Source organism: Cydia amplana, chromosome 8 (genome assembly GCF_948474715.1).
Source record: "Cydia amplana chromosome 8, ilCydAmpl1.1, whole genome shotgun sequence".
Lineage (NCBI taxonomy): Eukaryota > Metazoa > Arthropoda > Insecta > Lepidoptera > Tortricidae > Cydia > Cydia amplana.
In genome coordinates, this window is record NC_086076.1 from 15,680,387 (window position 1) to 15,703,519 (window position 23,133).

The following is a 23,133-nucleotide window of genomic DNA, read 5'->3' on the forward strand; positions in this document are numbered from 1 at the left end:
TTACCTACTTGTAAGAATTAACTTACTGAATACATTATAATAAATAAATTGCCTGCAATGTTCTTAAAAAAGATGTTGATTTCACAAATTAGCAAGGAACAGTATTGTGTTTTGATTTCTTATTTTATAATATAGTAGGTATTCTAAATACTTTTTATTATTTTGAATGTTTTAAAAAAGAAGTTTCAAAGTTTTATTTGTTCAAATCTTATAAAGAACCTTTTAAACAATTAATATTATTTGGTAATGACATGGTATAATGTTGCTGATTATAAGCTAGTTACACATAATATCGCGTACAGTGATCTTGTTCCTATCAAAGTTGATAAAATAAAGGGATTTTAACTATTTTGGTGTTTTTATTTATATTTGCATGGTAACCTTTATCCAATAATTTTGTTTAAATTTGGCCGCATCTCAAAATCTTTAAAAAACGTTTCTGCAATACGGCCACAACTCTAAATACCTGTCTTTCGGGCCTTGTGTCTTAAAAAATATACATTTCTTTTAAAAAGTGGCGTGGTCATAAGGAGGGTTATATCATTCCGAGTAAAAAAAGCTAAATTTTAAATTCATAGACCTAAAACTAAAGGAGTAAGATCCTATTAAACACCCTGAACTATACTCTCACAACTTTGAGACGCGATTTCTCGTAAAAACGGTTTTTTGAGATGTGGCAGTGTAGCAGGCACACGGCGATATTGAATTTAATATTCTGTTTTTTTCTTTATTCCATTATTGATAACATTAACCTTTTCCACATAATGTTAGGTCTACTTGGGCGGTTTACAAGTACATTTGTTGTTTTATTTCTTGTAAATAATTAAAGGTTTTTGTTACAAGAAACCAAACAAAAAATGGACTTGTAAACCGCCCGAGTAGACCTAATATTATGTGGAACGAAAGTACACGTATGGATGCATATGTAGTTGTGCACGCACACAAACATACTTAGTATCGGCGGAGAATCAGAGATGGCTCTTTCAAATGAGTTTCCATAAAATGCTTCAAGAGGGCTCTCTTTACCTATATACTTACTTTACTCTTTGGTGATTAGTGACAACCTGACTGACGACCGACAAGTCGAACGGTTTCATGACATGACGGTTCTATTAACTCGTCATTAGGTTTAATTCATGTATTTTTGTGTATTGTAAAGTATTTACAGTTTTAATAACTGAACAATATTTACGTTGTTCTTGTTTTTACACAGTGTAACTACAGAACTGACCGTAAGATGTCTCATCAAACGGGTATTCAAGGTATGTCGTGAAGCGATATAGCTTCGAATATCGCTACTTTTCACCTATTTTATCTTGTACACAACAGCTGTAATCCCACGCCTTTATTCCTTGATTTGATTCATATCTTTAAATAACTTTGGTTATATAAAAGCTGCGTTATAAGACTTATGAACAGATTAACTTAACTTTAAAAATCTCTTTGTACTTATTTATTTATTGGTAATTAAATGAAATTTCAGATCTGTGAATCTGAGAAGTTTTTCAGTTTTGCCACTCCTTTTTCCTACTTTAGGGCAGAAATATTAAACGTTTACCTGGTACCATTTTCTACAAAATGTTGAAAATGTTGTATTGATATAATTGAAACTAAGGCATATAATTAACTAGCCTTCAGGTTTATGTATTCAATTCATAATCGGTACCTACACAAATGTATGCTTCAAAAACTTGCGCTCATTACAATTTGTTTTGCAGCTAATGAAGACCTGAAAAAGTATTTCAACAAATGTAGGGATGGAAAAATACGCGTCATGAAAATTAGTATAGAAAATGGTAAGAAATTATTCATATATATTGGGACCCTGGGACTTAGAGGTTTTTGGCATTTGAAAGTGTTTGGCAATATGGGGAAATTGAAACAGGATAGTAATAATGGTTACGGCACAGAATAAATAATAGTACTAGGTACAGAAGACTCACTCTCTAACAAAATGCGTCTGTTACGATCAGCACAGATATGGCCGCTAGGTGTCGACAGCGCCATGAGCGGCTTATGGCTAGCCACCAAAATTGGTGTGGAACATATGTACTTTTAGCTACCTGTAGCAAAGCAAAGAAATCGCGGAGACACACCTGGTTAAGGGTGGGTTGTGTGTATGTGTTTAGTGTCATTATAAACACCATATTTCCTTAGAAATTTGATATTGCTATTGCCAGACTTTGTCATTGCAAATGCCATGCAGAGTTAACTTGGTCCAACTCTAGCCTATTTTTTTCCTATATCCAAATGACATTAATAAGTATTTTGATCAATACTTTTCAGAACAGTTGACTCTTGCCAAAAAAGAGCCAGTGAAAGGGACTTGGGAACAGGACTTTGAGAAATATCTACCTTCACTGATTGTGGAAGATATGCCCTGCTACATGTTATATAGGTGAGACTGTTAACCCTTTGGACGCCATGCCATGATGCATAATGCATCATTATGAAACTTTGTTTGAATGCATGAAGGTTGATATTGAGCTGTAACCGCACGCGTCAGTTAAAGATGCAGTCTTTTGGCAGTCAAAGGAGATTAGTCAAACAGTTAAATTTGAAATAATTAATGTACATAATATGTATCATCCCATAATAGGTACCTGAAACAAACATTAAACAACCTCATTAAAAAAATATATATTTGGAATTGTCCTAAACTGGTAGGTAAATTGTTGTGTCTAATGGGGTTGGCCGGTCGAAGTATTTAGCAGATGGCGCCATCATAGCTTGCCCTGTCAATCCATAGAATTGTGTCAAATTTTTGTTTCTTTAATGCCCTGGATAGACCCAGACCTTTAAGCCAAATCTCATAGAAAAAGGGGCAAGCTATGATGCCACCATCTCTGCAAACGTTAGACAGTAGCCAACCCCATTTGGCTGATTTAACTTACATTTGTATCAAATATCGCGATTATTATTGTTGCTTTCAGGTTCGACTCCACAAACTCTCTGGGCCACGAGTGGTTGCTTCTCAGCTGGTCTCCGGACTCGGCGGCAGTCCGGCACAAGATGCTGTACGCCTCCACTAAAGCCACACTCAAGCAGGAGTTTGGCTCTGCACATATAAAGGACGAGATGCATGCTACTACCAAGGTGAGAAATGAGGAAATCTGGAAATGGGTATTTGGCCATTTGTGTACGGACAAACTAATAAAGCTGTCCGGGCGCCTAAAGGTGGGGTCTACTTTGTGGCAATTGGCAGGATCTATGCTCACCATGCTGGAATGTTATCAATCACAGTCTCGAAAGGCAAAGAGGGTGAAACTCTGGAGTGGGTTAGTGGGTAGGGCTAAATTCTCCCCCCCCCTCTCGCCAAGCGAAGGAAAAATAAGCGGCGAGTCCCACACACCGTGCGCAAATGCATTCCCACTGCATAAGATCGGTTTTCCTAGGTTAGCGGCACCGTCATATAGCGGCCGTCTCCATACTAAATAATACGGCTAAATATGGATGTCGTAGTATTTGTATGGAAACGGCCGCTATATGACGGCACCGCTTTCGGAGGAAACCAAAGCTTTAGCAGCGGACTATTGTAGCTATCTAGAACCTATGCTAAGATAGATAGATAGATAGTAGTATTTCTGTTGCCGCTATAACAACAAATACTAAAAACAGAATAAAATAAAGATTTAAGTGGGGCTCCCATACAACAAAAGTGATTTTTGAGCGAAGTTAAGCAACGTCGGGCGGGGTCAGTACTTGGATGGGTGACCGTTTTTTTGCTTGTTTTGCTCTATTTTTTGTTGATGGTGCGGAACCCTCCGTGCGCGAGTCCGACTCGCACTTGGCCGGTTTTTATTAGTACTATTGCAGCACTCTTGAAATGTTATACCATGTTCTACTAACATGCCTGGTAGGATAACTTATTATGAAAAAGGCTTTAAGAGTGACTCAAAATCAGACGCAATGAATGAGAAGGAAAAGTTTATTCACCGGATTCACCCACCTAATCATTAGGGTTCCGTACCCAAAGGATAAAAACGGGACCCTATTACTAAGACTCCACTGTCGGTCTCTCTGTCACCAGGCTGTATCTCATTAACCACTCTCAGTTTTTTTTAGATGGGTGAATAAAGATAAAGATAAGATAAAGGATAGTTTATTCAAGTAGGCATAATTACAATGCGCTTATGAACGTCAAATAAAGCTAGGTAGACCGGCTCCAATCCTACACCTCTGCCCCGAGAAGATTTAAATCCTTCTCAATTGGAGGAGGGTATCCCAATATGGCACCAGCAACAAACTCGGCGGGGCACATCTTTTCAAAAATTTCATTACGAGAAAATAAGGGAAAAAATACAATTTAAATTACTATAGAATTCATGCAATTATACACATAAGGTGTAATAGAAATTTGATTTAGAAAATATACATATGTACATGGAATCATACAAATTCGTAGCTCTTTCAGAAAACATATCAAATTCTTACAAAAGGAAAAGAAAATACAGTTATTAAAAGAAATGGGAAAACATATTATATAAATCTGATTGATTATTATGAATTACCAACATATAATATTTGATGTGCTTTCCTGCTTACCTGAGCTGTGTCACCTATAACTCTATACATAATACAATGTTTTTAATTGCTACTACTTTTTATTAGTTTCTGGTTTGGACCATGCATGTTTGTCTGTCAAGTAGTCCTCGACTCTGTAATAAGCTTTTAACATCAATGACTTTTTTAAGTAATTCTTAAGAGCTGGAAAGGGTAATCTTAAAGCATCCTCAGGCAACTTGTTATAAAAATGAATGCATTGCCCAACGAATGACTTTTGTACTTTACGGACACGAAACTTTCTGATAGCAAGCTTATTTCTATTTCTAGTGTTAAAGTTATGGACATCAGAATTCTTAGTGAAGGAGTCTAGATTCTTAATAACATAAATAATACTATCATATATGTATTGGGAAGCTACAGTTAAAATAATAATTTCTTTGAAAAGTTCTCTTAATGATTCACGCGCTCTTAAATTATATATAGAACGAATGGCTCTCTTTTGTAAGACAAATATAGTCTGTATGTCAGCTGCTTTGCCCCAAACCAGAACTTTATAATAAACTTTTAATTTATTTATTTCAGGAGGAAGTATCTCTGAAAGGCTACAAGGCGCACTTGAGAGGCATCAGCGCGCCGGCGCCGCTGACGGAAAGGGAAGAGGCATTGAAAGAACTCCGGCAGACCGACCACAGCACAAACTACAGCACCGACTCTAGGTAAGGATGCATGTGTCAGTCTGACAGACCACTGGCAGCGCGTCTTGTAAGACATCAAACAAAACCAAACCCAATCAAATCCAAATTAATGTTATTAAATCTTTATCATTCAAAATCATCATTTAAAAGTCAATTCTACCAGCAAACATAAGGAAACAACTCAAAATTTGCTTTTAACCTTTTGAACGCCACAAACGGCAATTGACGTCAACGCAAAATCGTGACAACGACGCCAAAGACGGCATTTGCCGTCAATCGTTTTTTGATGAAAATGTACTGAAAACCACCCCACTTTTAGGTTGGCATTATTTATTCACAAAACTAAATTTTACCCCCGTGGCGTCAGTGGCACGGCAAATGGATGCGCCGTTTGGCATTCAAAAGGTTAATTACTTTGCCTCACATGTGAATAAAACGCAACTTTGCTATCGGTTTTTAAACAATCAAGAAAGCCTTTACCAGTTGGTGTGGTGAAAATAAATAAACTCAATTTCCCTTAGCCTGATTCTAATGATGAAATGAATGTAATGTAAAATATAAACTGTAATTTTCTCAAAAATGGACGGCAAAGTCGACGTTGCCGGTTAAAAAATAGGTCGCGAAGTGCGTAGTTTATGGTCATTCAAAAAATTAAAAATTTAAAAACATTGCAGTCTCGATTTCAAGACTGCAATGTCGCATACAAATTCCATTATTTAACGAGTTCCAAACTTTTTAAAACTTCAAATGGCCATATCAAATGAAGGCATAGGTCCCTTAAACAGCCAAACAGATGATCAGCACTTATTATTATAAAGCCTATAACAGACTATCGCACCGCACCGCGACCTTGGAGCGTCGCACCCATAAGTGAGAGCGAGAAACAGATATCTCTTTCTCGCTCTCACTTATGGGTGCGACGCTCCAAGGTCTCGGTGCGGTGCGATAGTCTGTTACAGGCTTAATGTTGGTACCGCGACTATTTAGGTGTCTCAAATAGGTTGGCGTATTTTCAGCAGAAAAATACACTTCTTTTTTTTTTTAAACGCGGCAAGCAAATTTTTTTAATGGTTGTATTTTTTTCTGTGAAAATTAATGGAAAATTAGAACGATTGCTTCTGTAAGTTCTGTAAAATATTTCTATTTCTTGCACCATTTTTGAGAAAAGCACTATATATGACTCGGCTGGAAGGCTACTTGCTGGCTTCGGATTCAATTAAACGGACTCCCAAGGTCGTCCGTTTAAAACGAATCCTCAGCCTGCAAGTAGCTACTTCCGAACCTCGACAATAATGTACTATTCCAGGCAATCGACTATGGGCGGCGTTTCGTTTCCAATCACGGAAGCGGCCGAACAAGCCATAGTGGATCTACAGAGGGGTTCCTACAACTACATACAGTTTAAAATCGGTGAGAAACAGCACTAAGATGTCACAAAGTACCACTATGTCACTATATGATGTCACTGTAGACGTTGTATTGACTTGTGAAGAGAAGAGACTGGTAGAATAATTAAAGAAAAAGTGACCAATATCCTAGAGTGCCCGAAACCGGATTCGAACTGGCGTCTTCAGCTTTCGCGGCTAACGCCATAATTTATTTGTTCCGTAATTATATAGATGGCAGCACCATGTTTCTTGCTAAACCAGAATCCATCTGTTTACCCCAAACTACTCATAGTTCAACAGCCACTCAAAGAGCAGGTTCAAAGTCCACGTACAGTTCAAAGGTATAGTCAGAGATATGTCTACATTTTTCGCCTTATTAGAAAGGAGTTAGGTAAATCTTTGACATTGACTGTACCTAGCCGGTCAAAGATTGAATGTAGGTACTCGAGAAATTGGTGCTAGGTGGCCTAGAAGTTTTGTACATCTATTTCAGTTTATGAAAGAGCTAATGTTTTTTATTCAACACATTACAGATTTAGAAGAAGAAAAGATCCACCTATCGAAAGCCGCAATCATTCCTGTAGTGAGCCTGCCCGAGCAGGTGCCGAGCGACCAGGCGAGGTATCACTTATACGTCTTCAAGCACAGCCACGAGGGAGACCACATGGATAGCATAGGTAAATTTTTAACACAATAGGGTATTTGACTGTATTTAAAATAAATTATTTTACGCTATGCATGAAATAAAGCACCAGAAGATTAATAGAGAAACGTAGACAGCAGTTATTTTTAGACAATTTCTATTTTAAAACCTGTATAAAACTGTAAAGAGTAGCTAAGTTGGTTGTGACGTCACATGCCAGCGTTTCATATAAATTCCATGGTATAATAATATACTCCGCCTGGTACTCTCTTCCGAGATTCGCGAATGACCTAACTGTCACTTGCCTATGTCATCATGCTGTTTACAGGTTCTCAAACTTTAAAATGTGGGAGAATTTTAACCAACGGTGAAAATTATTTTAACGGCATTAATTTTAAGTTATTCATGTAGAAACATAGTAAAATAAAACAAATCTATACTGCCCTTTTCACTCCTACTCTTACAGTTCCGAATAGAACAGCCAACCATTTTCGTAACAAAACATTAATTACCAAGCTTACGACGTGAAAAGTTTGGAAAACACTGCGACTGCTGACACTGAGCGAGAAGGAAATAACAATTAACACGTGTTCGACAAGGATGACGGTCAGGGACAAAATGGCGGATTGTCAAATGTGACAGCGCTATCCTGTGTTGCCAGTAGTGTAAACAGAATTACCCGAACGTCTGAAATTTCTTTCGTGAATCGGAAGATATTGCTAACGAATAATTAAAAATGACGTGTTATTGTAAAATTTAAGATAAAATAATAATACGTCATTTCAAATTAAGGGGGGACATCGGATGATGGTAGCATGACGAAGGAGGAAACGAGGTCATTCGAAGCATGCTTTTTGGATGATTTTAGGGGGGGTCAAAAATCGTCAAAAATAGATGACGTAATTTATGAACAGCCCCTTTGGGTACGGAACCGTAGAAACGATGTGGTTCCCGGTCTTAGCCTATATCTATAATCCTATTTTCAATTTTCAGTGTTCATCTACTCGATGCCCGGTTACAGCTGTTCTATCAAAGAGAGGATGCTGTATTCCAGCTGCAAAGGACAGTTCCTAGACATCATAGAGAAAATCGGAGTTGTGGTAGAAAAACGAGTAAGTATAATTTTTTTCGTTTTAGGTATCTGCAATCAGCCTTCAGGCATAGTAGGTATAAGGGGGCAAACTCGGCTCCGTTCGGCCCAGCATTGCTCCGAGAAATTATTAGGGTTGACACAATTTGACGTCCCTTTGCGTGCACGAACACAGGTAAGATAATGACTTGAATTTCGACAACCCTAAATAGCCGAAAGGGATAGTGCCTAAGCAGGCGTGGCTCACTGCGCGATTTCGTCGCTTTGCTACAGGTAGCTAAAAGTACATCCGTTCCACACCAATTTTGGTGGCTAGCCATAAGCCGCGCGTGGCGCTGTCGCCACCTAGCGGCCATATCTGTGCTGATCGTAACAGACGCGTTTTGTTAGAGAGTGAGTCTTCTGTACCTAGTACTATTATTTATTCTGTGCCTTAAGTTAGAAAGGGATATCATGATTCGACTCTGAATCACTATCAAACCTATCAAACTTCGGTTTTGTAGGAAGTGTCCTTTCTGTACGGTAGTACTATTACTTATTAGATGCTTTGGCTGCCAAAATTCACGTGTTGGATAGCCAACATTTTACAATAGCATACAAGAGATTAAAGCGATATTTGTGGATTTCGTCATTTATTAAATTACTAGCGATACGCTTCGGACGGGTAGTTCAACGAATTTACACAAAACCTTTACAAATTATACACCAAAACCTTCCTCAAGAATCACTATTAATAGGTGGAAACCGCATGAAAATCCGTACAGTAGTTTTTGAGTTTATCGCAAACATACAGACAGACAGACGCGCAGGGGACTTTGTATTATAATATGTATAAAACTCTAGGTCCATGGGGTCCCAGCGCGCATAAGTTGTTCGCAGAAATCGCGAAGCGTCTGGTTGACGTAACTGGTGACCGAAGAGCTGGCGACTACCTCGCACAACGTATCAGCATTGCGATACAGCGAGGAAATGTCGCCAGCATCCTTGGTACAATGCCTCAAGGGCCTATTTTAGATTTAAGCTAGTTTTTAATTTCTTTTAGTAATACACTGTATATATCTTGTTTGTAAATAAATGTTTATACTCTTAATATGTATTGATTAACTATCAGATTGAAATCGACGACGGCAAAGAGCTGACCGAAGAGTTCCTATACGAGGAGATCCACCCCAAGCGCAACCTTCACCGCCCCGCCTTCGCCAAGCCCAAGGGCCCGCCCAACCGGGGGGCTAAACGTATCACCAAGTCGCAGCCCCAGCAGTAACCGCAACTAGGAATACTAGGGCTTTGTTTCAGTGCACTAAATCTATTGAAAATAGTGTAAAGCCCGGTCTCCATATCGAGCGGCAAATCATCGAACATTGGCTCGCGCGGCAGCCGCGCGCAATTAGGGTTGCCAGATGGTCGGGATATGGCGGGATTCTCCCGATTTTTAGCATTTGTTCCCGATTCCCGACAAGGTGAAAATTGTCCCGAAAAACAGCTTCACGTTATAAAACAATAATTTCAAGTTACGAACTGTTGTCGAGCGAGCGAGCGACCCGCGTCGAGCCGGTCAGCCCGTGGCGAGATTGATCAGAGCAGCTGACGTAGTGCCAATAATGTAAAATATCGTTGTTTTTAATACAATTACTTTAATTTGAATGCTTTCCCGACTTGAGTCCCAAAATCCCGAAAAATTTATATTTTTTCCCGATAATAGCGCCTTTCGATCTGGCAACCCTACGCGCAATGGATACCGGGCGCATCGAGTTGGCTCGCGCGGCAGCCCGGTATCCATTGCGCGCGGCTGCCGCGCGAGCCAATGTTCGATGGTTTGCCGCGCGATATGAAGACGGGGCTTAATATAAAAATAGTCAATGTGGAGAAGACCGGCATGTACAACTCTCGTATTTGTATACTTACTTCGCTCCGACGAGCTTCCGTCGCTTACCTTCAGGCGATTCCTCTGGTTTACCTCCTATAACATAAAAAAAAACACAGGAAGAGCTTCGCTCCTTCTCTTCTACCGACTATCTGTAAGTGGAGTATCTGTAAAATCGCAAGAGTTAGAAACGACGAAAGAGCTTGTAGACGGTTTTACCTGATAGACTGTCTTCTCAACATTTACCTTATTAAATTTAAAAAAATCTACCAACAGAACAGAACTTTCATAGATTTGGTTCACTGATAACAAGGTCTGTCGAAAATATCTATGCAAACAAAGTCGCAAAAACAAGTGTCAAGATCTTAGCGCTCAATTGTGGGCGTTTCTTTTTGTTGTCCCCTACTCTTTTTTTTCAAATTTGGTATTTTTTATGTTATGTCTACTCAGAATGTCTACTAATAGGAGAAAAAAAGTGTCCCAAAATTTCCATACATTTTTCGATCTTTCCATTGCGCGACCGTCATACAAAGTCTATGAAAAATGGTGACGTAATGGAAATGAAAACCTTAGGACACTTTTTTTCTCCTATTAGGATAGAAAGAGCTCGTGATTCTGAGTAGAAATAACATAAAAAATCCCAAATTTGAAAAACAAGTGTAGGGGACAACAAAAAAAAAACGCCCTTGTATGTTACTCAATATACATGGTGAGCAATTCAAAAAAATTGAGTAGGAAATCTTGTTTTGCACGAAACACTGTATATAAAGTGTGAACTTGAATGTGGATTGTATACAGTACATGGCGGTCTTCACATAGGTGCGGAGCTACACGTCTCTTTTGTGTGCGAGCGAGACATCATTAAGTATATACGTGAAAGCGTTGTCTCGCTTACACACCGGGGCGGCGTGCGAATCCGCACCATTGTGATAACCGCTTATCAAATCTGTAATCTGTATGTATGAGGTAAAAAGTTTTTTAATAAATTCTCATTTTGATGTATAACTAATTCTAAAATTATCTATCAGTAAATGTTTTTGTCAATGACAAATTAATCAATAATCAATGACGTACGCTTTCGTATTCTTCAAGTTTATTTACATTCAGGTAGGTACATATCAATACATAAACCAGAGATGAAAAGTCACCATTGTTCTGTATAATGAATTAATATTTCGTATCTTAAATATGCCTCATACATCTAACCACGACGGTTCATTTAGTGAAATTGAACTAAAATATAAGCTATTTTTATATTTGCTCAGAATAATTTTGACGTAAGAACAATTTGTGTCGATCCATATAAAAAGAAACATCAGTTCAACTGCTGCTTACGCCATGTTTAAATATAATATATTATAATCATTTGTATAAACTTTCGTAAACGATAGTTAACCTAAGGTCCCTTTTATACGGAGCGACACATTTTATAATATACGAAACAGCAAGACTGGCCGACCGTCTTCTGTAGTACACTTGTTTATAATTCACTATGATACTCTCTTACGTTAAGAACAGTATTAATAATACTTATACATAATAATATGTATTGATAATTTAGACTGCTACACTAGACTTGATGTACCGTCAACAGGGGTAAATAGGGACAAAACTTATAATGTGATTTACCTGACAATTTCTTGAAAAATGCACACAAATTTTATCATTCGATTGAAAATAATGGTAGATTTGGTATGATACAGTTTTTGTGAGTATTTTTTAAGAAATTGTCAGGTGAATCACATTTTTAGAATTGTCCCTATTCACCCGGTGGACGGTATATATAAACCATAGGTAACGGAGTACTAAGCTGAGATGCGTAAAGTAAGTAAAGTGTCATTCAATAGAACTTGCTAACTATGTAAACAAAAGTTACTAGTAATTTGACATTCTGAGTCAATTTTAGTATGGCAGTTTGTTTACATAGTTAGCAAGTTCTATTGAATGACACTTTAGTGCAAAATATTAGCTGATTTAGATGACGTCGTACAGCCCGGTGTCAGTCTATAAAACAATAGTCTCGAAGCTGTCTTGACAGAGCAATCGTGCGGGGTGTGAGGGGTCGCGCGCACCCGAGCTGCATACATCGCCATTGTTAGTAGCTCGGTACTACTTACAGGGTTGTCAGGGTTAGCGTAGACACTTGTTTACTACGTAGTTTTTAGGCAGTTGTGTAAAAATCTGTGACAACCCTACTGTGGTCTTGTGCGGTGTCGGCATTTACGCAAACGTCAAAGGCGTCGGTCCACTGTTACTTTTTACACTGTGCCTCTGTCAAAAATAGGCTAAGAGCCCGACTAAGCTAATTCAGCTCTGATTTTGAAGTAACAGTGTGCAGTGTCATTATAAACGTCATGATGAGAGCGTTATAATGGTATGTCCACATCCACACTCTGTCATTGAAAAACGCTACGCAAAGTTATCTAAGTCATACTTACTGACAGCCGTCGTAGTTTTCAAAATTGCGAAAGTTCCAAATGGAAAAACTTCGGAAACTTATCATATTTTTGTTTCGAACCGAAATTTCCATTTCCGAAATGAAAGTTTCCTTTGTTTCCTGAAATATCCGAGAACTTTTACAACTTTTTGGAAACGTTCCGCTACTTGCACATCCGAGGTAATCAGACTAAGCGACATTTTGCACTCTTTGTTAGTTTGTCTATGGTGTAACTCGACGAATAGTCAAATATTTAAAATGTAAAGTTGTAAACCTAGCTTTCTAGCTAGCTGTTTTACTAATATTAATAATTGTTAATTAAATGTCAAAATAATTATTTATTTTATCCTTAAGCTGTCATTCCGTTGTTGTATGTGTGGTCCATTTATAAAGAAATATGGTAATCATAAATCATTAATATTTTATATGCATTTTTTTTTCAATTTAAATCGCGATATGAATGAAATTGATTATAATTCATTAATATGTTTGCCAACTCGCACAAAATACTATATTTAATACATAATTATATAGTGACTGATACTTTGCACTAAATGAGTGTTCATGAAATAAACCAATTTAATCGGGTTATATCGCGTATAATGAATCTAAAAACACCTCCCAACATTTCACCCCTTCAAATGATACGTGATATAGACTATTTAAATTGTTTTATTACTTGGGTTATTGTTTGTAATATCTTAGCAAGAAACTTGCCAATAATGTAATTTTGTAATTAAAATCATTACTAGGTATTCATTAACCTTTCGGACGCCAATGACCGATATATCCGCACCGTAGGTTCAACGCCAAAGACCGATTAATCGGTCACAGACCACAGAGCAACATAGATCTACGTGCATATGCATAAAGTTCAATTTCAGTTTTGACACTTGGTGACACGGCGTCAGCGTGACAGCTTTTGTGTTTGACACGGCGTCGAAAAGGTTAATAATCATACTCTTTATAACCATAAACTGTTATTACATATTTAGTGTACTTTCAATATTTGTTATTTATTAATATAATGATTTTGAACCATTTGTATCGACGTTTAAATAAGGCACATATTTATATGAGCCAAGAACATACAATGCACAAAATACGTAATGTCGGGCGTATTTTTGTACAAGACGTGAAATAGTTTTGTATAGCGTGCAATATCGTTGTAATTTTAATAAATGCTTTTAAATTAATCATTTATTTTATGGTATTCTTATTAAACCTTTATTTCCTCCCATAAGTGTACCTATTATTACCAAATTCAACTTTAAGGTACAAAATAACAATTTTAACTGCAATTTTCGGCTTGAATAAGGCTTGAAGAGAGATGCCTATTTTGAGAGGGGAGAGGGGCCATCTTTACGGTCTAGCCACGACATTGCGCGACTGGCTTCGGCTAAAGCGACAACCATAGGTTGGAGCGAAACAGCGATCGGATCTTTCGTTCCCACCTGTGGTTTCCGCCTTAGTGTAAGGCCCGAGTGGACGCTCGAAGCGGAGCGTTCGGCGGGGCATGCAGCGTGGCGTCGGGGTCAGGAGTAATTTGAGCAGCGTGCACTAAGGCCGCTCCTATCCGTTTGCATTTGTTTAACATGCACGCCGCACGCCCCGCCCCGCTGCACGCCCAACTCGAGTATCCACTCAGGCCTTACACTTAGCCGAAGCCAGTCGCGCAATGTCGTGACCAGGCCGTTAGGATATACTTAATTCTACTTAATACTGCAGTAAAAATAAACATAACAAAAACATAATTTATTAAACTATTCTGTAGTAGTTAATTATATACAATTTAAAACAGTATTATTATTTGATATCATCTATTTTAATTTCTCCTTTCGTTTCAACTATATGGTCGTGGTGTCTCGTGAGCGCGTCATTTTTTTCATCTGCCGCTTTTTCTAACGCTTGGTTGTATTGATCCACTCTGAAAAAATAATCTCATTCAGAATATTTGACATCTGCATTATCTGCCATTTAACTTTGTATATCAATTAGGTATAGGTACGGTAGAGTCTGTGCGGAAAGAGAAGAGTCGTAGAATGTATCGGGTCCCATACATATCACGACTCTTCTGTTTCCGCACAACTCTAGCTAAAAAGTTTGAAAGACATAACTTTGACCGTTGAAGGAAAGCAAAAACCATATATGTACATACAGCCAAGATATACCTATTAAATATTCAAATAAAAAGCCGGAAAAAAGGCTGACTGAAGGGTGTCGTGTCACAGAATAACTAATAGTACTACCGTACAGAAAATTCACTCCTTCACAAAAGTCAGATTTAGTTATAAAATTACACCTATATCGCCGCCTTTCAAGCAAAATTGAAACTTATAACCGCGCACGAACCGTGAATCTCCTTTGCGCGCCGCAGTTTTATGACCGAGCTGTGAGTGTCGGCACGGGGTTATCACTTGACAAGTTTTTATACCTAAAGTCTATTTTTTTATTCGGTAGACTAAAATGACATTTCATAATACGGACATCATGTGTCATTTCATACTATGAAATGTCATTTTAGTCTACTGAATAAAAAAATAGACTTTATTACCCACTGATTTATTATTTTTAAGATAAATATGTAGGAATTACAAACGTTGATTATGTAAACATACATTTTTTATCCGGAGATAGTTTGTCTGATTCTCACGGAAGTAAGTTTCGAAGCCATTGTATTTTCAATTTTGCGCGAGCGCCACGTGACACGACACGACTCGTGCACGCCGAGCGGCAGTCCACTGCCATACGCCTGTCCGATGGGCGCGCCGGCCAAATGTACCTAAACTGCGGAGTGACACCCCCCTGGTCGTGTTTCGTAGGTTCCGGGGCGAACTGCCGAATCTGACAAGAGCAGTGGCGTAGTGTGAACTAATCTAGCCGTGGGCGAAATCGCACCTGCGAAGCCCTTTTCTTTCACTGTGCCCAAAGGGGCCTGGCGCGAGGCCGTGGGCGACGCTACTTTTGCCCACGGCTAGCTACGCCACTGCACAAGAGCAGCCGATTCAACGAAGCCACGCCGTTTTGTTGTTTAAGTTTATAAAATATATATCTATGTTAGTCTGTAAGGTATTTCCAATGGGCCTTCCAATGGGGATTTAAATTTAAAAAATATATGAAAGCATTGACTAGAAATCCTCTAGACTGAGTTTAGAGCAATTATTTCATGAAACCGATGCTGCCAAAAATACGGGGGTGCGGGGGGACGAGGTGAGCGAATCCCGTGCCGTGATTGGTCCGTTCAAAGATACGGACCAATCACGGCACGGGTTTGACTCGAAGATGGAGTAAAACTACCGTATGAGTGGCAGAGGGGGTAGCGTTACTATGCTCAGTCTAGAGGATGTCTTGTCTGTGTATGAAAGAAACCTACCTCGCTTCATTTATTTTACTCAAGGCGCGCCTGATATCTTGCATAGAAACTCCTGTTACGTGCAAGAGACCCAAGATGGCCGCTCCTCCTATTGCGCTTAAAATGGCTCCTGCAAAATCAGAATACAAATAATTTGAAAACACTAATAAATCCCGATGAGATTCTATTTGGCCCTGAGATAGTGTCACTACCTACAATCAGTTTACATGTGGACCATGTGGAAAAATTGCGTATTACGTGGGAAATCGTGTATGTGATCAAATCATACTGTAAATAAACTTCACTTTATTCATTACTTCCCTGCAGCATACTACCACCATCTGTCAGCTGATTTTTTCTTTCATTTTTCTGCGCGTCTCCGATATTCATTTATTAGCTCGTCAAACAAATCTTGTCAGTAAAAAAAAGCGGCCAAGTGCGAGTCGGACTCGCCCATGAAGGGTTCCGTATTTAGGCGATTTATGACGTATAAAAAAAAACTACTTACTAGATCTCGTTCAAACCAATTTTCGGTGGAAGTTTACATGGTAATGTACATCATATATTTTTTTTAGTTTTATCATTCTGTTATTTTAGAAGTTACGGGGGGGGGGGGGACACACATTTTACCACTTTGGAAGTGTCTCTCGCGCAAACTATTCAGTTTAGAAAAAAATGATATTAGAAACCTCAATATCATTTTTGAAGACCTATCCATAGATACCCCACACGTATGGGTTTGATGAAAAAAAAAAATTTGAGTTTCAGTTCGAAGTATGGGGAACCCCAAAAATTTATTGTTTTTTTTCTATTTTTGTGTGAAAATCTTAATGCGGTTCACAGAATACATCTACTTACCAAGTTTCAACAGTATAGTTCTTATAGTTTCGGAGAAAAGTGGCTGTGACATTCGGACGGACAGACAGACGGACAGACAGACAGACAAACATGACGAATCTATAAGGGTTCCGTTTTTTGCCATTTGGCTACGGAACCCTAAAAAAGGCGCGAAATTCAAATTTTCTATAGGACGATATCCCTTCGCGCCTACATTTTTCAAATTTGTCGCCTTTTTCTACTGACAAGATCTGCTTGACCAAGTATATCTATAGTATTTATAGTCTGTCAAGTCATTTGTGTCAGTAGAGAAAAGCGGCAAATTTTAAAAATGCAGGCGCGAAGGCTTAGTCCCATAAAAAAAATTAAGAGCACCTTTTTCTACTGACAAAGTTGTTTGACGGACTACATAAGGAAATATATAGGAAATACCTAGTCCTGCACCAACCAGCATAGCACCCATGCCCAAGTTCATCTTATACATGGCTCCGGTCATGGAGCCAGCCACGATATACTCAGTGATCGAAGTTTGGTCCTTGTACACTGAAATTGTTGTTGCTATCAAACTGGAATAAAATAAAAGAGGCAATGAATGAAACAGTTTTCACAAGTGCTAAGGAGTGTGAAATTAAAAAAAAAGGCTTTCCTGGATTTCAAATCATGGATTGTATCAACAAGTTCAGAGATGTAATACATAATCCTAATGAAATGTGACTTAAGAGGATAGTGGACAACCGCTTCTCCATACATAGTCCCCGTTTTCCTCTCTGGATCCGAAAATATTTTAATACAATTTGATGTGTATTATATAGCACACCACAGCTATGCCTTCTCGTTTGACTTTTCTTTTTTCTTTATTATATATATAATACGTAATTAGGAGCAAAAAAAAACAAATAACATACAAATTCTTAAGCTCTTAAAAAATCAAAAAATCGAAAAAGACAACTTTGGGAACAAATCAAACCCACTCCTTCACCACAGGAGGGCTTCGTCACTTTTTCTTTATTAATGACATCTATTTCTGCATAACTGTGGTTAATATACATCAAATTATGTAAAAATATTTTCTATAATGTTAAGTAGGGTAAAAAAAAAGGCACCAATTCAAATTTCTTATAAATAGCAATTGTATGTGGTTGAGTGCTGAAACCACTGATTTTAACTGCATACTGAATTTGCCCCTGAAGGAACTAATTGGTGACCCCTGCACTAAGGGGTAACCCCTTAGTCACCAATTAGTTCCTTCAGGGGTCCGGTTCTTAAAGTAAAACGACCATCGCGGTCCGTTTCTCCTTGAGTTTCTTAAATAAGCAAATAAAAAAAAAATAGGTCGGCAGTCCGGATGCGGACCGCGGTCCGCCATTTGGTGACCCCTGCCTTAGTGCATACATTAATGCCATTATGCCAGTTATAATATTCAACTCTATTGACAGCTATTAAAGTTCAAATTTAAACAAATAATTTTATGACATGCAGTAAAGGTTCAAGTAGACAAACCCTTAGGTAAAGGATGTTAGAAAAGTCATTTGTTACCTAAATGCCCCAGTAAAAATTCCAAGTCTCCAACCCCAATGGTAAGCTCCTCTTGCAAAGGCTATTGTTACATGGTCTTGCAATTTTTTCTGAAAACAAACATATTTGCGCTTACATATACCTACATATAGGACAACAGGGCCAAGTGGCCAACTTGCTTGTAATGTTAACACACAATCAATAAACAGGACCAACTTGAACAGGTCCATACTTGAAGTCGCGCCAGATGTATGGAGTTGCGCGCGAGAACGCAACTCATGCTAGACCATCTGATCTACATTATATTGTCTTCGGTTACAGCAATAGTTACTCATGAAATAAAACTATTAAAATGGATTACATCTTTATCCCGTATCTTTATGTTTACTTTAAAATAGTTGTAATGTAGAACTAGCCTTATGAACCAATTTTGCATATATAACTGGCCTTAAAATTTATAGTTTATAATAGTTTTTCCTCAGTCACCTGTTGACCATGAACACTGTAAAAGGTTTGAAACATCGGGATGTAGTATAAATTCAATATACGCGACATAATCCGTTTTGTTATTTTTTTTTTTAATCTTATTTTTTAAAGGGGTTTTGTCACACAGTGACTATGTCACCCCTGTAGTGAGATCAAGTAATAATGTAGAAGCGTAGCATTACTTACACCATTACATTATTTTTAAGTATAGGTTGCAGATCATCCTGGCCTCGTCCGATAGAGGCGATGCCAGGACGACGTAGCATCTCCCTAAGTTGGTAGTTTAATAGTTTTATCACATAATCTACATTAGATATGGCATATTATTCCCAGCTGCTCCCAGCATGTTGTTACTGGTAACAACTGGGAATTTTGTTCTCATTTGATAGATAGAAAACTGTCTTTCTTTACAAGCTAATTTTAACCAACCATTATGATACAGCTAACAGTTAAATCAGTTTTGCAATCTTTTTCATGACACAACGCCCTTAGTACAAAATGTTTTGCTTACATATTGCCTTACAGCTAGTAGAGGCTTCCCATAGTTTGAAAAACTACTGTTAAATAATACCACCTAATAATGACTTATTTTAAACATAAAAAATTTACAATGGTGGCTACTTATTAAATTATTACATACCTTGGCTTCCATAGTAGATTTAAATATGGTAGCTTGATTATTTTCTATGAAGTAAAGATATGCATCTCTCGATTTGACAAATCCTCCCATACATGCGCCGATAAAGCATCCGCATAATCCTGATTGTATTACAGTTCTCAGTTCAAGAGATACCTCATCATATTCACTGAAACAGTAATCATCGTAATCAACTAAAACTAGTGCCTATGCTACGCCAATTGTCTGAATTAGTTGCCAAGCGGACCCCAGGCAAAAAGCTGGGATAACGCGAGACAGATGATGATGAGTAATCATCATAATCAACAGATGGCCAGTTTTCATGATACTAAACTTTCTAGTTGAAAATTTTTGGAAAAATAGTTATTTTGACAGATTACAATGGCGGCTTCATCTTTGTGGAACCCCTGACTTTTGTACTAAGTAAAGATATGCTTGGATTGTTGCACAAAGCCTCAGGTAACTGCCCTGCTCACCACCCGTTTATAATTGTTTTAGCAATCAAATAGGTTAAAATATTTAAATGTATACAATCAAGAGGTTACGTTACATAAAAATATACTTACTTCCTGTAAAACATGTTCTTTAGTCTCTCAACTCCAGTGGTGGGCACGTCGGTAGATGGATCCAGTAAATTGTAATCATTTTCGTTATGTTTCTGTAAAATTGGAATAAAAGCCGGTGTCAACCTGACGAAGGTCCTTAACATTTTAATGACCGATAGCCGATAATAATGGTTGTAACAATAGTCCTATATTTTTTACATTCGTTTCGCTTTGAGCCTTTGCCTCTCACTTTTTTTTAATTATGTTGATTTATTTCCAAAATGTGCAATTTTTTTATCAATGCAAGAATGCAAGTAGCAAAATCAAAGCACAAGCAGAACAAAAATTACATTACAAAATTGTCAAACAAATGTCACTGTCAGATTTGTTTGATTTTTTCTTTTTTTTTTATTACGTGCATTGGCAACTTGGCCATCAGCTCAAACCGCACCGCACCGCGACCTTGGAGCGGTTCTAGGAATAGCTCGTACTGGTGTGGACTTCCACACTATCGCACCGAACCGTAAAAATCCTGCGATCCTAGCTTACACTGTCGCACACGTGCGCCAGTGTTGCCAAGTGTCCCATATTTCCGTGTTTTTCAACAATTTTTTGCAATGGAATCCTTTAAGAATTAATTTCAATTAATGTGGCTCCGCTTTTTTAGAGGTAGACACAGACAAGACATCCTCTAGATTGAGCATAGTAACGCTACCCCCTCTGCCACTTATACGGTAGTTTTACTCCATCTTCGAGTCAATCCCGTGCCGTGATTGGTCCGTGTCTTTGAACAGACCAATCACAGCACGGGATTTGCTCACCTCGTCCCCCCGCACCCCCGTATTTTTGGCAGCATCGGTTTCATGAAATAATTGGTCTAAACTCCGTCTAGAGGATTCCTAGTCTATGGAGGTAGATGAACGGCCTGAGGTAATATAATGCACCTTTTTCCATGAAAATCTTTAAAAATCTGCGTCTTTAAAGCACTGCTTCCGTATTTTTGTTATTTCATCAACTGGCTACATTGCCGTCCACTATCATAATTTGAAAATGACAGCTGCCAAACGGTGCGATGCAGCTTAAGCTTTGGATTCCTCCGAAAACGGTGCCGTCATATGACGGCCGTCATATAGCGGCCGCAAAAGACGGCCGTCTTTACGGTGGCGACATGTGGAAAGTACCACGACGTCATAACACACCGTCATCCACCAAGGTCAAAGCGGCAAATTTGAAAAATGTAGGCGCGATGGGATAACGTCCCATAGAAAATTTGAATTTCGCGCCTTTTCCTACTGACAAGATTTGCTTGATCATCTATAATTTACTTGGAGGATGAAATATCATCAGAAGAGGAAAATAATCGATAAAATACGGCGGTCTTGGTATCCGCACGACGGGTGAGTAAGCGCTCCCTGCCTTTCTGTCGTCTGTCCACAGCACTCTCACCCTCATTGGCGGTATTTTACGCATACCTTCAACCGCTGATGTCCCGGTGGCGTGCCTGGCGGCCGCTGAATCGGCCTGGGTTGCGGACCATCCCGGCGAACAATTACCGACGGAAAAAGCCAGTCAAGCTGCCTGGGATGCTGCAAGTATTAAGACACAACATGCATTTGATTCAGAGCTCGCAAAACCATTTTGAACGTGCTAGACTGCTGGCTGTATCCGAGCCCGAATCGGGCCATTGGCTGCATGCGCTGCCTTCGCGCAATATTGGCTCTGTGCTAGATCCCTCTGCAATGCGTATTGCGGTGTGCCTTCGTCTTGGCCTTAAAATCTGCGAGCCGCACGCTTGCAGTCGCTGCGGGAATCCCGTGGACACTCTGGGGCGGCATGGTCTGCACTGTCAGCGGAGTTCGGGTCGGCTCTACAGGCATGCCACGATAAATGACCTCATTAGACGTGCTCTCTCCACCGCCTCTCTTCCCGCGACTCTGGAGCCATCGGGCCTCTGTGCCGTGGATGGCAAGAGACCCGATGGCTGCACTCTCGTGCCTTGGAATCTAGGTTGCGCCTTGGCGTGGGACGCCACCTGCGTCGACACGTTGGCTCCGTCCCACGTGAACAGTTCGGCTCGGAAACCTGGGACTGCCGCTGACCAAGCCCAAACAGTGAAGCGCCGCAAATACTCTTTCTTAATGAATGAGTATGAGTTTGCGGCGCTTGCTATGGAAACTATGGGTCCTTGGAGGATATAATCAAACGGAGACGCCATGTCTGTAATTTTCTGTACAAAACAGTCTGCTGTTAAACAGTGCTGCTGAACGCAAAAATCGGTGCGGGGGAGGGGAACGTCAAATGTATGCGTAACGTAAAAATAGCCATGTCAGATAAACGTCAGTCCATACATTGTGTATGACCGTTGGCCGCCTATTTTCGACAGAGGGGAAAGCCTGTTAATGGCTACTCCGTTTAGTTGTATCCTCCAAGTATGGGTCCTTGGTCGTCCGACACCAAAAAATTTATTAAAAAGGTGTCGGAACGTTTGGTAGGTGTCTCGGGGGACCTCAGAGCGGGCTCCTTCTTTGCGAAGAGGTTGAGTCTGGCGGTGCAGAGAGGTAACGCCGCCAGCATTCTGGGGTCTATGCCAGAAGCAGGGGATTTGGGGGAGGTGTTTTATATTTAGTAGTATTTTAGTTTTTAGTCCCTTTAGGTTTTAAGGTTTAGATTTAAGGTATTAATTTTATTATCTCTTCTTTGTGTTTGTGTGTTTTGTGTATTTTTGATAAATAAATAACATCTAACGAAAAAAAAAAAAAAAAAATCGTAGTACGGAATCATTTATTCAAATCTCGTGTCATTTATTCAAAATGGCGTCACCGCTATCTAATAAAACGTTCACGAAACTATCGACAAGGTCATGACGGCCGTCATCTTACGTTACGTTGACAATCAACGTAACGTAACGCCGTCTAGGAAACCGCGCCATCTTGTTTACATAGACAACGTTCTAGTGACGTCAGTCAACGCTATATAGCGGCCGTAATATGACGGCACCGTTTTCGGAGGAATCCAAAGCTTTACACACTAGGGAAATTGGTGCGAAGCGCACCAGTATTATTATTACTTATCAGTTGGTGCGACGTGCATGCCCATTGTATCACTATATATAGTCTGTTATCACTTTTAATAATAATT

General features: G+C 39.0%; 2 protein-coding genes and 2 long non-coding RNA genes across 4 annotated transcripts in view; 3 read left to right on the forward strand and 1 right to left on the reverse strand.

Moving 5' to 3' along the window:
* The window catches only part of LOC134650357 (uncharacterized), a 483,167-nt gene that overhangs the window by 111,701 nt on the left and 348,333 nt on the right, over positions 1 to 23,133 (forward strand). The gene's annotated exons all lie outside the window — the stretch shown is intronic.
* The window catches only part of LOC134650355 (uncharacterized), a 355,978-nt gene that overhangs the window by 110,446 nt on the left and 222,399 nt on the right, over positions 1 to 23,133 (forward strand). The window lies entirely within an intron of this gene.
* Positions 1,107 to 9,586, forward strand: LOC134650238 (twinfilin). The gene is made up of 9 exons (XM_063505185.1): positions 1,107 to 1,262; positions 1,719 to 1,796; positions 2,287 to 2,398; positions 2,934 to 3,096; positions 5,089 to 5,222; positions 6,508 to 6,611; positions 7,123 to 7,266; positions 8,226 to 8,344; positions 9,434 to 9,586. Exons 1-9 carry the CDS (start codon positions 1,238 to 1,240, stop codon positions 9,584 to 9,586), a joined length of 1,032 nt encoding a protein of 343 aa, XP_063361255.1. The 5' UTR covers positions 1,107 to 1,237.
* LOC134650268 (RPII140-upstream gene protein) lies at positions 14,404 to 20,221 on the reverse strand. The gene is made up of 6 exons (XM_063505226.1): positions 20,017 to 20,221; positions 19,454 to 19,619; positions 18,349 to 18,437; positions 17,245 to 17,378; positions 15,997 to 16,105; positions 14,404 to 14,550 (listed from the first exon to the last, which is right to left on the reverse strand). The coding sequence occupies exons 1-6, from the start codon at positions 20,157 to 20,159 to the stop codon at positions 14,430 to 14,432; spliced, it is 762 nt and encodes a 253-aa protein (XP_063361296.1). The 5' UTR covers positions 20,160 to 20,221; the 3' UTR covers positions 14,404 to 14,429.